This window comes from Furipterus horrens, unplaced genomic scaffold (genome assembly GCF_987537825.1).
Source record: "Furipterus horrens unplaced genomic scaffold, mFurHor1.1.pri manual_scaffold_3, whole genome shotgun sequence".
NCBI lineage: Eukaryota > Metazoa > Chordata > Mammalia > Chiroptera > Furipteridae > Furipterus > Furipterus horrens.
Window position 1 is genome coordinate 5,731,943 of NW_028327173.1, and position 15,519 is coordinate 5,747,461.

The window sequence follows — 15,519 nt, forward strand, 5'->3', positions numbered from 1 at the left end:
TGTCATGTAAGTTAAATAGTGGGCCAAGGTCAACTTACTCAGAGTCCTAAGAGAGCTGTGATGCCGAAAGGAATAAATTCCAGTGACCTGGAGAACGCCCTGGCGTGGGCTGCTGTCCCCCCTCAGCAGGTTGGCTTTGTTACGCACTTTCCCGCTCGGGAGCTGACCGTATTTTTCCGTCACACGCGGCATGTTGGCGAGCTGATGGCGCGTGCTGAGGTTTGTCTGGCATCTGCTCCGCTTTCCCAGGACCAGCAGCAGGCCCGGCAGTCTCAGCTGGCTCAGGACGAGCGGGTGTCGCGCTCCTACCTCGCCCTGGCGACAGAGACCGTGGACATGTTCCATATCCTCACGAAGCAGGTCCAGAAGCCTTTCCTCAGACCAGTGAGTAGAAACTTTGGGATCTTTGTTTTGTCACCTGGATTCCACATTCAGATTCTGTCACCTGTAACTAAATAGAGTTGTTGAAATCCTGGATTTCTCAGTGTTGCGGTCACTGATAAGTGAAATTTTATTACTGATTTTGTTCCCAGGTAGGCTCATTGATACAGCACTGTTGGTAGACTGAAATCTGCAAGTGGTCACTTCCAAGTTAACTTAATTCACTTTCTGCTTAGACAGCACTTTGGATTGTTAATGTCGAAGCTATGGCATATTTTTATCATTATTGATTCCTATATTTTATTTATAGGGAAAAAAGGTAACATCAGTTGAAAAGTATAGAATATTAAGTAGAAATATTGATGATGTATAAGATCTTTGTTTCTCTTAGATATAGCTTTATTACGCTCAAGAAGCCAAAGGTTAAGGAGGCCATAATTAGGGTTTATGATAGATCAAAGGTTGTCTAAACGTTTGGCCTTGACATGATGAATACAACCTGAGTCCTCTCTGAAACGGAAGCTGAGCGACACAGCTGGAGGTCTCTGCCTGGCTGCAGCCTCCACCCCCCATGCATAGTTTAGAAGCTTTAGGGTGTGGCCGGGAGAAAGACGGGGAGGAAGGTCAGAAAGAGGGGCGCTGAGAGCCGTGGTAAATGGCCTGGATGGAGGCGCGTGAACAGTGGACTGAAACTGTACCGTACACATATTCCCACCAGTCTGCGTATCCGCTCTTACCTCCAGCGTCATCACCGCCCTGGGCCGTGGGCAGCTCCAGCGGTGGGGCCCCCCGCCCCCTCCCACTCCCTGTCTCTTCATAGGTGCTCGTCAGCGCAGGCGCAGTGGAACGTGGACCACAGAGCTCGCCGCGGAAAGCGTGAATGAGGACACTGCAGCCGTTTGAACGTGATAGTCCAGACGCTCGCTTCCCTTAAAGGGTTGCAAATAGAATTTCTTCAAACTCTACCCATAAACCCAAACCGTAACTAGCTTAGGCCTGTGGGCCACTTGTCTCGCCTTTGAGACCCTGCCATGCAGAAGCAGTCGCAGCTCTCACACCAGCGCGTGTGGCCGTGTTCCCATGAAACTTCATAGGCGCAGGCACTGGGCCGGCGTGGGCCTGCGGCTTGTAGTTTGCCAACCCCTGCTCTTACAGTGTTTGTGTTGGTGTCCCGTGACCCCAGTGGCAGTGTCATTTCATTGTTAGGAGGCAGGAAACATAAAAACTATTTAGGTTAAATTATTATGAAGCCCGTATTTATAAATTCTTCATTTTAAAAAGGAAATTATTGAAAGCTAAGTCTAATCTTTTCATGTCAATTGAAATTAATTTTTTCATGGCCTGCGCATAGACGTGAGCTGGCTGTGCACCTGGGCCGCTGTCCTCTGCCCCAGTCTTGCCTGTGTCTGCTTTGATGTGTTCTTTTCCTTTGCTCCACAAAACTCTCCCACTTCAAAAGGAAAACAAATTACTGGCTCTGTCCTCTTCTTATCATTTCCTTATTCCACGAATTCTTCATTAAATGCAGGAGTACTCCCCTGGCTGGTGTGTCCCAGTGGATTGAGCACCGGCCTGCAAACCAAAGGGTCACAGGTTCGATTCCCAGTCAGGGCACATGCCTGGATTGCGGGCCAGGTTCTCAGTTGGGGGCATGTGAGAGGCAACCACACATTGATGCTTCTCTCCCTCTCTCCCTCCCTTCCCCTCTCTCAAAAAATAAGTAAATACATTCTTAAATGCAAGAGTACTTTGTGTAAAAGTAGGTTCTTGAAAAGCTGAGTTGAGGTTCAATTTGTATAAATCTAATAGTTCAATTTAATGAAAATCCTGTAACCCAAAGGGAAGCCTTCACAACTCCTTTTTTATGGCCAGTGTGTGCTCTGATGCCCTCTAAGCCAGATTTTGCTATTTCAGGTTTGCTTAAAGCCTGCCATCTCGTGGGGTTAGTGCATTATAGTCATTTCCTAGCTGTTGCATTTAAGTTCGCTCTGTCTCACAGCTAGACTTAAGATTATTCAGACACGAATGGTGTGCTGCACTGTCTGAACTGCCAGGGACTTTGAAATTTATTCAAAAGTAATGCATACAATGAAAAGTCAGAAACTTTTGTGACTTGTGTTATGATGGAACTATGAATAATTTTCTCTCTTACCTGCGTCTTGTAAAGTTAGAGTGATCCTTGTTTTTATAATTAAAAGCATGAATTTATAGAAAAGGTTGCCTTTCATTGGTACTTACAAATATTCCATCAACCTGCAACATTCTATTAAGTATTAGAATTATTGGGTTAGAAATGAGGACTAAAACAATTTTTGAATATAATGTTTTTCTTCAGCTTAGGATACACAGCACTTATAAGACATTCTTTGAAGACTAATCCCATCAATTCCTGTTCCTCTGCTCAAATGGGAGTTTTTGGTCCTTCTCACTTGTCCAACAGCATGAATAGTCCTATTATCCTGTGATTTCCTAGGAACTTGGACCCCGATTGGCTGCCATGCTGAACTTTAATCTTCAGCAACTCTGTGGTCCCAAGTGCCGTGACCTGAAAGTTGAAAATCCGGAGAAATACGGCTTTGAACCAAAGAAGCTGTTGGACCAACTGACAGATATTTACTTGCAGCTGGATTGTGCTCGGTTCGCTAAAGCCATTGCCGACGACCAGGTCAGTTCCAAGGGAGCGGGGTTTCCGAGGGAGTCGGGGTTCAGGCTGCCGCCCCGGGCGACTTGACCTTGCCGCTCCTCAGACCTCCTGGCAGAACTGCGCAATTGCATATCCATCTGTTCCTGAATCCTTCCCACTTGAAATCAAGGAAGGCGATCCTTCTCAGAATATGGTTTGGGAAATTTTTAGTTCTGTAAATGGAAATCTTGACCACAGAGGCCAGCGGAGTCTGTCTGCTGTAAATGGAAAATGGAGATGAAACGGTGTTTTCCTCTGGGCGTAAACAACAGGATCGGCTCCTGGACCCAGCTCCAGTTGCGTGAACTCAAAACCTTGCTAAGAGCTGTACTTTGCCAGTCCGTTGCCTTCCCAGAAAGAGCCCCGCTTTCCCAGGGAGTCCAGGCCTTCTTCCCAAGCCTGGCTTTAGTGCTGCCGCTGTTTTTGTGGTCTTCCAAGTCTCAGACCCCGATGGTTGTCTTTACGCTGTCCCTGCCCCTTTCCCCTGTGTCCGCAGGATCACGGCCATCTGTGTGTTCATCGCCATAGCCGCCAGTTCGGCCCAGGCCCCTTCCCAGCGGCGCTTCGGGACCTGCCAGCCATCTTCTACTGGGCTCCCCCGCCCCCATTCTTCTGTGCTGCGTCGTTTGAACATAAAATAGCTGATGTTTGTTAACTGAACGCCAAGTTTTAACTGCTTCACATGTTTTCACTCATTTCATCCTCACAAATTCCTGTGATACAGGTTCAGTTGGAGCCCTCACTTTAAAATGAGGTGCAGAGAGGTGAAACGGCTTGTGTGAGGTCAGCGTGGGCAGACGCCGGGTTCATGTCCTAGCGGACTGCCCTGACCCCATAGTCTCAACCTCTGCTCTCCTCTCAAAAGGCCCCCAGGTTTCACATTTGTTTCCGTCTCTCCTTCTTGGTTCACACTTTCTATCCAAACACTGCTCACATCTCAGGTTAACCATCCGTAGGCATTCTAGAAGGTTCTTTACCCATACCTCACATCCAACAGTTCCAGTAGGGGAAATGTAGCTACTTTAAAAAAATAAGAGCTTAATTGTGATATTGTTCATGTCTGTAGGTACTTCTGGATGTAAGCAACAGGTGCAGTCTTTACAAAGTGCCCGCAGGGAAAAATCCACATCTGTCTGAAGCAGGTGTTCCATTGGAAGCAGTGGTGAAGGACGCGGTTAGGGTTTGCAGTTACTTGGGGGAGAAGCCCCCACTGTAAGACTGCCCCTGCGTAGATGGAAGAGGAGTGGTAGCTTGTGGTGAGGAGGTCAAGGAAGTGCTCCCCGGTCAAGGAGGGGTCATCTGTCGGGGGCAGCTGGCGGTCGGGCTGTACAGAGTCCCCAGGAATCCCCCAGTTTTGCTGCGAGAGCCTTGGAAGTTGCTTGGCGCGCTCCTGCTTCTCCTGGTAGGTCTTCCGGAGGCGGGCGCTCCGCAAGCCTTTAGCGCAGCCCTGTGTGCAGCGTGAGTGCAGCGCACCCTGGGAGACGGCGACAGCCAAGTGAGTGACGAGGAGTGCCGCCAGCCACCTTTCCTCGGGGACCAGCCAGACGTCCACATGGCTTGGCGATCCCTGTGGATGGTGGTGGTGGCCCGCGGTGGCACTGGGCTTGAGTCAGACAGAGGTGGTGGTTTCGGCCGTGACACGCGGGGCTTCCCGGACGTCTGCGTAGCTGGCTCTTCCGAACCCGTGAGGCAGACGCACGCGGCGGCAGAGGCTCGGGGAGGAGGACACGCTGCCCGTGGAGCCGGCTCCTTCTGCAGCGCTGCTCGTCCTGCCTGCCGGGCACTTTCCGGGGCTGTTGGCCGGAAGCTGATCAGGGCCCGATGACGTCACTGTTCTGGAAGAGGGTTTTAGGGGTGGCGGGAGCAGGATGGAAAGTTAGAAAGCTCCAGAAAACTGGTAGCAGAAGTCCGTTTTCTCCTGCGGGAGCACCGGTCTTGTTTGCTGTGGCGTGAACGGGCGTGTCTTGTTTTCCTGGGAAGACAAAGGGAGCGAAAATGGCAGCCGTTCAAGGAGAGAAGCTGAGAGACTCTCCCTGCGTCCCCAGAGAGGCTGGAAGCAAGCATCCAGAAGCAGTGCCGGAAGGTGCCAGCACGGAGCCCCGGAGCTTTACACTCCCGGGCCTGAGGGGAGAGCCCAGGGCAGGGAGGCCCTAGGGTGGCAGCCGGCCACGTTGGGGACCACGTGTGGCTGTGCCTTTACGGGCCACCCCATTCGGTGGCAGGGCCGCGCGCTGACGTTCATGGAGCTGTCTGTTAGCAGCTTAAGACCCCGTCTGAAACCACATAAAATGAACCATTTTAAAGTGTACAGTTGGTGGCACTTAGTGCACTCACGTGTTGTGCAGCCATCATCCTGGTCTAGTCCCAAAACCTTCTATCGCCAACAAGAGGGAACCCTGTCCCCACTCAGCAGTCCCTGTCGGTTCCCCCTCCACCCCGGCCCCGATCTGCTTGGATTTACCTGTTCGCCTATCCTGGGGATTCCATATAAACGGAAAAGTAACTTACGTTGCCTTTTGTGTCTGACTTCTTTCCCTTAGCGTAACGTTTTTGTGGTCCGTCCACATGGTAGCATATGTATCAGTACTTCCTTCCTTCCTGTGGCTGAATCCTATTTCATTATCTGGGTAGAACATCATTTGTTTATCCGAGCCTCACTGACGGACGTTTGGGGTGTTCCTATCCTTCGGCTGTTACAAACGGGGCCCCTGTGACCATCCGTGAGAAGTGTGTACTTGAATACCCGTTTTCAGTCCTTCTGGGTATGACCTTGGGAGGAGAGTTGCTGAGTCAGGGGGCGATTCTGTGTTTCGCTTCTCGAAGACCTGCACACGGGCTGCACCGGTTTACACGCCCACCGGCAGTGGATCAGTGTGTAAGGCGGGGTCCCAGCCAGAGGCCACGCAACAGGGGGCGGGCGGGCGTGGCTTCGTCTGTACGTACGGCCGCTCCCTGTCGTTCCTGGGAGCACCTGCGCGCGCCTCCCGTCAGATCGGCGGAGGCTTTAGATTCTCCGGGGCGCGAGCTGCGCCTGCGACGGGCCTGGGTTGCCCGCTCCCCTGAGACTCCAAGGCCGATGGTCTGGGGTGGGGCCGAGGCGGTGACGCCCGCGCTGGGGGGTGGCTGTGGATGCAGAGGATCGCGGGCGGGGTGTCCCTGCACGGGGGCCATCGTGAGTCAGCTGCTTGCAGACTCGCGTCGGAGCCCTGTCAGTGAGTGGCAAGTGGCAGTTAGGCGGCGTTTGGTGGCAGGCTTTCTCGTGGCGAGTGAGCTGCTGTCCTTCGGTTGCACAGCTGCGGCTGGCGGCAGGCTTTAGGTCGGAATCCGACGCTTATTTTAGTCTGCGCATGGCCCGCCCGGATTCTGACCGCTCCCATCCGCGCCCCTTTCCCGCACTTCGCGCTTGTCTCGGTCGCGGTTCTGGTGAGCCCCCGCGCTAACCCTAGTGTGTGGTGCATTGTGTCACCATTTCATTACATGGTGCAATGTAGCAATAATAGAAGTAAAGTGCACGGTAAATGTAACGCACTTGGATCATCCTAAAACCATCCCCCGCCCCGTCCGTGGAAGAATGTCTTCCAGGAAACCAGCCCCTGTTGCCAAAAAGGTTGGGGACCGTTGGAATAAAGGTTCCAGATTTTAATTTCTCCACTTCCCCAGCAATACATGCTATTTGTTTGTTTTTAAATAGGTACTCTGGTGGGAGTGCAGTGGTATTTCACTGTGGTTTTAATTTGCATTTCCCTACAGGCAGAAAGGTGCTGAGCATCTTTTCATGTGCTTGTCGGTGATTTGTATGTCGTCTTTGGAGAAATGTCTATTCAAGTCCTTCACCAGTTTTTCAAATTGGATTGTTTGTGTTGTTGATGAGTTGCAAGAGTTTTATATATATTCTAGACACTAGACCTTTATCAGAGATGTGCTTTGCAGATATTTTCATGTTTGTTTCTGTAACCACTCTGAGATCCTTGACCAAGAACACCTTTAGGTCTCACCCAGCCCACGTCCAACCTGAAGCAGCAGCTCAGTAATAGGTACCTGAGTCTCAATGCCCTGACCCTTTATCACAGGCAGAGCGGCAGGACGGGGTCACTGGCTGTGCGGCCCCTGGTCACACCCGAGAGCTGCTGACGGCGGAGGCCGCCCCGCCCCTCCCGTCCGCCTGTCCCCGTCCTGGGGGGGTGGGGGGGACCCTCCAGGGAGAGCTCGAGTGGGGACCAGGGGGTCCACAGTGTCCTGCAGGCTGTAGACTGCAGCTTAACCATAGCGCCATTTTATTTTTCTTATTATTATTTTAATAAATTAGAATGCTCAATTTTTTATATACAAATAAAAAGTTTTAAAACCTGAATTTTTTTTTAAAAGAACAAGATAGCTACTTCTGACATAAAGAAGTTCCGGGTGAAACGGTCTCAGTGCTGTCTGTAGCAACGCCCGTGCGTCAGTAATTCCTTGTACAGATGCTTTCAGCATCTTGCTGTGATCTTTCGGCCATTTGTCCGCTGTGCCCCTTCCCAGAGGGAGGGGCCTGTGGCTTACCCGGCCTTGCATTATAAGTGGGCGCCAGATACAGCAGTCGGTGGGTTATGTGGTAATGTAGTTTCAGGAAACTGTAACTGAGGCCCTGTGCACTTCTCGGGGTTGGAGAAGGTGGCTTTCAGGAGTGCTGCTGGCCAGGCACCCCGCCAGCACTGCGCCCTCCCCCCCTTCTCCCCTCAGTGGCAGGGCATTACTAAGGGGTGTGCGTGTGTGCTCCTGTTTAGACACTGGTGTTAGAAAAAGAAAGAAGAAAGACTGAGGACTTCCAGTGCAGGTCTCTAAGAGAATGGAGTATCCGGGTGAAATTAAATTCTTTCCTACTTGTAACTCCAGGCGTCAGTGCAAACCCTCAGATGGAAGTGGCTGGTCTCAGGTCAGGGTCTCACATTTAAGCCGCCTCCTCCTCTATCTGCATCGCTGTCGCTACATTGACAAGTGGCCAGTGTCTTTGCCATACATGCAAGTTAGGGTATCCTTGGATAATCTGAAATGGCCATGGTTGTTGGGAACTGGGCGGTGGTGAGGGAGGTGTCCCTACCCCCGCTTTACACTGAGGAAACGGGGGCTCAGCAGAGTTAGGGTTTGCCTAAGACCCCACCTTAGGTAGGTGGTGAGCCAGAATTCAGGTCCAGATTTGTCCGGGTCTGTGGTGGCCTTAGGGTCCTCTGCCCCACCCCCTCCCTGTCAGCAGAGCACCTGACCCTTAGTGGCGTTGACCTGAGAGATCTTGAAGACTTGGGAGAGATTTGATTATGAACTATACTGGGTTGTTTTCATGTTTACCTGCAGGGAAAAGAGCTAAAATCTCCACCTCCTCTCATGCTGCTACTGCACAGTGCCTTGCAAAGGCTGAAATAGACTAGGTTTCCTTCTCGTTAATATTTAAATTATAAAAGAAATGCACGTTTGCTGTAAAAATAATTCAGAAATGTTTACATTCCCTTCATTTGCCTCAGTGCTGTAGCTGTCCCCGGAGGAGATGACCTTGTATAGTTTGGTGTGTATTATTTCAGTCTTTATCTGTTTATATATATAGGCACACATTATAATTTTAGGACCTTTTTAGGAAAAAACATAACTAGATCATACTTCCGGCATTTTCTGCAGCTTGCTTTTTCCCACGTAAACTGTTTTTACGCCTCATGTTGTCTTTTCTCATCCACAGAGATCCTACAGCAAAGAGTTGTTTGAAGAAGTGATTTCGAAGCTGCGGAAGGCGGGGATCAAATCCACAATAGCAATAGAGAAGTTTAAGCTTCTCGCCGAGAAAGTGGAGGAGATCGTGGCCAGGAACGCGCGCGCGGAGATAGACTACAGCGACGCCCCCGATGAGTTCAGAGGCAAGTGGCCGCTTTTCTCAGGCTGAATCCTTTGTTCTGAGTTAACTGGGAACAGGTAACGTAAAAAGAGGACGTTCTGGCCCTGGCTGCTGTGGCTCAGTGGATTGGGCGTCGGCCTGCGAGCCAAGTGTCGGTGGTTCGATTCCCAGTCTGGGCACATGACTAGGTTGCATGTCAGGTCCCCAGTTGGGGGCGCAAATGAGAGGCCACCACACAGTGATGTTTCTCTCCCTCTCTTTCTCCCTCCCTTCCCCTCTCTAAAATCTTAAAGAATAAAATAAAATTATTTTTTTAAAAAAGCGGGGTTGGGGGGACGTTCTGCCCTGACTGGTGTGACTGGGTTGGGCGTCGTTCTGCAAAGCAAAGGGTCACCAGTTGATTACCGGTCGGCGCACGGCCTGGGATGCACGTTCAGTCCTCGGTTGGGGTGCCTACAGGAGGCAACTGATCGATGTTTCTCTCCCTCTCTCACTTCCTTTCCCTCTCTCTAAAAATAAATAAAATCTTTTTAAAAAAAAAGAGAGAGGACATTCTGTGCTTTCAGCTTTTTAATGCTGTGCTGTGGTTGCTTTTGGAGACCCTTGTCTGAAATTACATTTGCCTCCTTGTAGTTCATGTTGTAAATTAAAAGGGAAAAAACGTCCGTAGCCAGATTTCAAACCATGTAACAACCTGGAAGCTTCCAAGGTCAGCCTTGCCTTTGCGAGTGGGTGTCGGCATTTTCCAGAAGGCTGAGAAGTCAGACGGAGGGTTCCAGCCTGCGGCGTTGCTGCCGCTGTGCCCGGCCCGCCCTCTGCTCCCTCCTCTCCTCCCCGAAGTGGGGACAAAGGCTGCTTTCCCGCTGCCAGAGGCCGTGTGTGCGCTTGGACGCTCATTTCCCCCGGACCTTGGGGGCCCTGTCGGCCACGTGATGGCTCTTCCTGTGGCTGTGTGATTTATTTTCCCCTGACCCACGGGGCTTGCTTTTGTTTTTGTTTTTGGTTGTCAGTCCTGTTGTTAAATGAAAGCCTGCCTTGCTTGGTCTCCATAGACCCTCTGATGGACACCCTGATGACTGACCCCGTGCGGCTGCCCTCCGGCACCATCATGGACCGCTCCATCATCCTGCGGCACTTGCTGAACTCCCCCACTGACCCCTTCAACCGGCAGACGCTGACCGAGAGCATGCTGGAGCCAGGTACGGGCGCGGCTGGCGGGCCGGTGCCCACAGAGGCCCCCCGCGCGGGGCCAAAGTCCTAGTGTCGGAGGTGAATCCACGGGGCCACTTAGCAAACCCAGAAGCCCAGTAGCTTATGACACTTTATGGAAAAGAACGAACGTGCTTTGCCCTTTTGCACTGTAGAGGTCCCGTCCTCCTCATGTCCTGTTCTTTCTACATCAGTCTTCAGTTCCCTGAGCACATGAGTGGCCTTTTCTCTCCATTCGTGCAGACGACGGGCATCGTCTCGCAGGAAGAGCCCGCCCACCCGAGGCATTAATCCTTCCCTCTTCTTTTCTCAGTGCCAGAACTGAAAGAACAGATTCACGCCTGGATGAGAGAGAAACAGAACAGTGATCATTAACCTGTCCCCCTTGCCACCCTCCGCCGGAAGCAGCCCCGGCCACAAGGCAAGCCGACGCTGCGTGGGTGGTGCGCGCCCTTCGCACGTGGAGGCCAGACGTGGCGAAGACAGCGAGCATCCACCCAGAGCCACCGCACGGTGGCCATCTGAAAGGACATGAATGAGGAGCCCAATTCCTGTACATATATTTAAGTGACAAACGTCGAAAGCTTGAGGGACGCATTTTATGATTGATTGCTTATGTAATGAAACATGTCCCTCCTATGTCACAATTTGGGGCTTTTGCGACGGAAGTTTTTTAGTGATTGATAATGAATGGGCCTGGGCAGCACCCTTTCCATCTTCTTGTTTTTCCTAAGTCCAATATCCATTGATTTGATTGTGATTAGAGAACCTTGGACATTTTGCTGCTAAAGAATCTTCCCCAACCCCTTCCCTTCCTGACCCTCCTTGCACTGCTGTGGATTTTTTAAAGAGAAACAAAAACGAATAAATTCCTTTCCCTGGCCCTCCAAACATATATTCTGTGAGATAACTGTGCCTGCAACAAAGTGTTAATCCTGGGGTCGTATTTTTATATCATATTCACATATTTGTTTTTTTAATTGGTGTTAGATGACATGATTAATAAAAAAGGCAAGATATTTTCAGAATTTGAATTTCAGTTTTTTTTTCCTTTTGAAATGTCCCTTAAAAAAACTTTTTTTTTTTTAATTCTAAGCAAAATGAAGAGAATCCCGTTGCTCTGGTCCTTGTCATAAGTCCTCTCTTAGGAACCTAAGGAGCAGCTGCAGCAAAGGGAACGTTTCAGTCCATCAGGATTTACGTGACGGGGTTCGGGGGGGCAGGGAGGTTGGTGTTTTTAATGCTGCGTGACAGTTTGCAGCCTTTACGGTTATCCTGTGAGGGAACCTAAGTTCCTCACGTCTTGAGTCTGAGTTCAAGGCAGTGGTCCTGTGTATGATGTGTCCTTCGGGGCTCGGTCTTACCAAAGCAAAAAAGGGGTGCCAGAAAGGTGAGGTACATCTGCTTGTGAATACACACACAGGCAAACACACACACGTGCACAGAAACATACGACTTTCTGTATGACCGCTCCCTACTTAACATACTTGAATTCTCGAACTTCCTTTGGGGTAAACAAGGATTTGAAACCATAAAGTGTTCTGAAGAAATTAAATCTACAAAAACATACTTTCTTCTTCTCCTTTTCCCCCCTCCACAGACGATGTCCCCTGTTCAGTCCCTGATGCAGACTACAATAAATGATGATACGCATTTAGAAGGCACTTTCTTTGAGTCTGTTCTTTCTGTGGACAACAGGGGCGGGTGAGCAGCAAGGGCCAGATGAGTCTGCCCGCGGGAAGTGTCGTTCCTGCGGCCCGTCAGCAGTTGCTGTTTTCCAGAGGAAACCTGCGATTTGTGCTCCATTTCTCATTCCACCGCTCGCTCGTCTGAGGGGGCCGAGCTTTGTCACCTTCAGGCTCTGTGCTTCTCCGCTCGCCCCCCTATCTAAAATCTCTCTCCCCTGACCTTTGAATTTCTCGTGCGGGTTCAACCCACTTCGTGCGCGTTTTCTCAGCCGCATCCCGCAGCTCGGGGGAGAGCGCTGCTGAGCACGTAGGTGGCGTTTACTGGGGGCCGGACACTGTGTAAAGGCCTTTGCGCCGATGGTTTCACCCCCAGGAGGGTGGTGCTGTTATCTCTGCATGTTCAGTGGTCAGGGTGTGGGGCATGGGGACGTTAGGTAACCTGCCCAAGGTCACCTGCCCGCGTGTGGGAGAGCAGGCGTCCAGGCTCAGAGCCCATGCCTCAGCCACCGTATCTGCTTCTCTAGCATGTTTGGACTAAATCACTTTTTGTTCTTTCAAAAAAATAACCTAGTCCTTGCAGCAAAAGTTTTAGAGAAGGCAAACACACGCACACAAAACGAAAAACACCCGTAATTCCCCATGCAGATAATTCTGTTAGTTTACCTTTTATTAAATAATATATGCTTATCAGCCGGCTTCCGTGCCTAATTTTGTGTTTGTAATCCCTCTCGTGAATGTGTATTGTTTTGTCTTCTCTCCAACCAGATGATAAGTCTTCAGATTCTGTCATAGCGTTCACCTCCCCTGCCGGCCCCGGGAGCGCAAGCATCGGGGGCTGCTGCTCTATTCTCTGTGTGCACACAGCGTTTTGAATATTCAGAATCCACAGGCTTCACAGACCTTCTGCTGGGTACACTGTAGGGGAAAGATGTTTGGGATTTTTATTTTTAGAATCTCAGGGTTGCTGTTTTATAGCCACGTGCATTGCCCTCCATTTGTTAATTATGGGATATTAAAATAAATTTCGAATGTTTTTAAAGTAGATCTTGGTGCCCTGGCCGGGTGGCTCAGTTGGCACATCATCCTGTAACCCAAAAAGGTGCGGGTTTGACCCCCCGGTCAGGGCACACACCTGGGTTGCAGCTTCAGTCCCTACTTGGGGTGCATACAGGAAGCAACAGGTGGATGTTTCTCACATCGATGTTTCTCTCTCTGGGGTCAGTGGACATGGCCTCAGGTGAGGATTTAAAAAAAACAAAAAAAGTAGACCTTGACCACAAAGAAGATGGTCATGTTAGCAGGAGGAGCAGAGGAGCAGAAGTCCTTGAGAGAAAAATGATCAAGCTAACTTCTTACTCCTTTTATGACTCTGTTGTGTGCGTCTTAAAAAGGAGTTGATAAAATCTTTTGAAAAGATAGCTGAGCCCATTATTTCGTTCACCCTTTGTAACTTTCAGGCTTGGTTCATAAAATAGTGCGTTCCACAGTGGGTTCCTTGGGGTGCTCAGGTGAGATGAGGAGGCCCCGCTGGCAGATGGTGTGCGGGTCACTCACTCCCTCACTTGCTTTAGGTCTTTACTCAGATTATCACCTTCCTGAGTTCGTCCCGGTGCACCTGTTTAAAATTGCAACACATTCCCACCTTGGTTGTTCATCCCTCTTCATTTTCTGCTCAGCATTTACCGTGATCTAACATGCCGTACCTGCTGTTCACGTGTTCACAGTCTGTTCCCCCACTAGCATGGATGTCGCATGAGAGCAGAGATTTCAGCCTGTTCTGTAGCCACATGGAAGAATGTCTGGCGCAGAGTGAGTGCTCAATGCATTGAATGAATTACCTCCATTTATTTGTTATTCCAGTTGTATCGGTTATCTGCTGCTGTGTAACCAGATCACCCCAGAATGCTGTGGCTGGATACAGGAACAGTGATTGTATCTCCCACAATACTGGAGGCTCCAAGAGCCAGCGGTGAAGAGGACCAGGCAGAAGCTGCGTCGCCTTTCACAGCCTAGGCTTGGAAGCCACATAGCGTCACTTCCGTCTTAGTCACAAACCCACCTGGATTTAAGGGAAATGAAAGGAGAACCCACCTCACGCTGGGAAGACTGTTAGGGACACACTGTACAAGGAACATTTGAGATGGGAGATAAATGTTCTGGCCACCTTGCAAAATAAGATCTGCCACACTGCTGTTCTGGCAACAACTTACAATCTTCCTATATGCAAAGTACAGATGTATATCCCTGCCCCGAGAGACTCCCATTTATGGCATCAGCTTGAAGCCCAGCGTCTCATCATCCAAATCCGGTTTAGGTGCGGACGAGGTGCCTCAGAGGTGACTCTCTGGGTACTGTGCCTTGAGTGCCATTCCTCTGGCCCTAAAGATCTGTGGACTAAAGATGCAAGTTATCGACACCCACACGCTGTACAATCGCTGTACGATGATGGGACAGGCACAGAAAATCCACTAGAGATACTCCTGTCCAGAACGTTGGAAAAGGGAGAAGACAGGAGTCACTGGTCCACAGTGATTCTGAAGTCCAGCCAGGCACGGGTGGCCAGCTCCTTGGTTGGGGACCAAGCCTCCAGCCTGTGACTTGTTCACCAAGCTCGGTTTCCGCCTCTGAATCTTTTCTTCCTTTTCCATAAGAAAATTGCATTGCAACTAATGTTCTTCTCAGCTTGTTTCCTGCTGTTTTCCTCTTGTACTTTCTCTGTCCCTTTTCATGCAAGCTGGGGGGACTTTCCTCAGAACAATTCTCTTAAAATCGTGTGGGTTTTCTATGATTATCATGGGGTTTAACCCTATGAGACAAAAACTACAATCACAGACCTCTTCAAGATAAACTCTTTTCCATTTTGGATTTCCTCTGAAACCCTTAAATCTTTCTGAGATCTTAACAAAGATTTTTAAAGTCATGTTCTCGGCCCAGGAGCTGTTTTTCCACAGGCAATGAGAAGACTCCAAGTGACATATTCTTCGTTAACCTGCTTTGAAATCTCCTGACCTAGACCGTCGGGTCCACTCAGTACATTTTCTCTTTTCCACATTCCTGCAGACAGTGTTGCCAGAGTTCCCACCGCGACCCTTCCCTCCAACTTCCGATAACACTGACTCGCTTTCCTTTAAAGCCTCTGATGTCCTTTAGGCCTCACTAACAGCCCCTCCAGTGCACGTGGGCCCACCATTCAGTCCCAAAGCCAGGGCCACACGTTTCAGGCTTTGTTCCAACCACAGCCGCTTCCAGGAACTAAACCTTGCTGCTAAAGAGATCACCCAAATGTAAGGGCTTAATGGACACAGCAGCTCTGATTTTATTGTCATTTCTCATGCTTCTGGAGTGAACTGAGCTCAACCAGGCCGTTGTCACTCAAGGACTCTTACGTAGGTGCAGGGTTAAGCTGGCTGAGGCTGGAGTCAGTTTAAAGGCTTGCTCATTCATACCGGGCTCTTGGCCGGGATCTCGGCTGGGGCTGTTGGCAGGAACGCTCACACGCGTCATCTCTAGAGCTTTTTGGCTTCCACATACAGCAGGGGGACCAGGTTCTAAAGCTGGCACCCCGAGAGGATCTGGCAGAAGCTGGTCGTTTATGACCTAGCTGCCTCCGAAGCCATATGGTGTCACTTCTGCTGCAATCACAGTCCTTCTCAGGTTCGAGGGGAGGGAACGTGGGCCCCATCTCCCAACGGGAGCAATGT

The 15,519-nt window shown here is 50.3% G+C and overlaps 1 protein-coding gene across 3 annotated transcripts in view; it reads left to right on the forward strand.

The window, feature by feature from the left end:
- Positions 1-11,794, forward strand: part of UBE4B (ubiquitination factor E4B) — a 101,653-nt gene extending 89,859 nt beyond the window's left edge. For all 3 annotated transcript variants that reach the window (XM_090268565.1, XM_090268566.1, XM_090268567.1), the window contains 5 exons: positions 250-384; positions 2,855-3,046; positions 8,769-8,943; positions 9,974-10,120; positions 10,444-11,794. In XM_090268565.1, the coding sequence (XP_090124691.1) occupies positions 250-384; positions 2,855-3,046; positions 8,769-8,943; positions 9,974-10,120; positions 10,444-10,505 (711 nt within the window). In that variant the 3' untranslated portion in view covers positions 10,506-11,794. The remainder of the gene's footprint in view (positions 1-249; positions 385-2,854; positions 3,047-8,768; positions 8,944-9,973; positions 10,121-10,443) is intronic.
- The last annotated feature ends 3,725 nt before the right edge of the window (positions 11,795-15,519 follow it).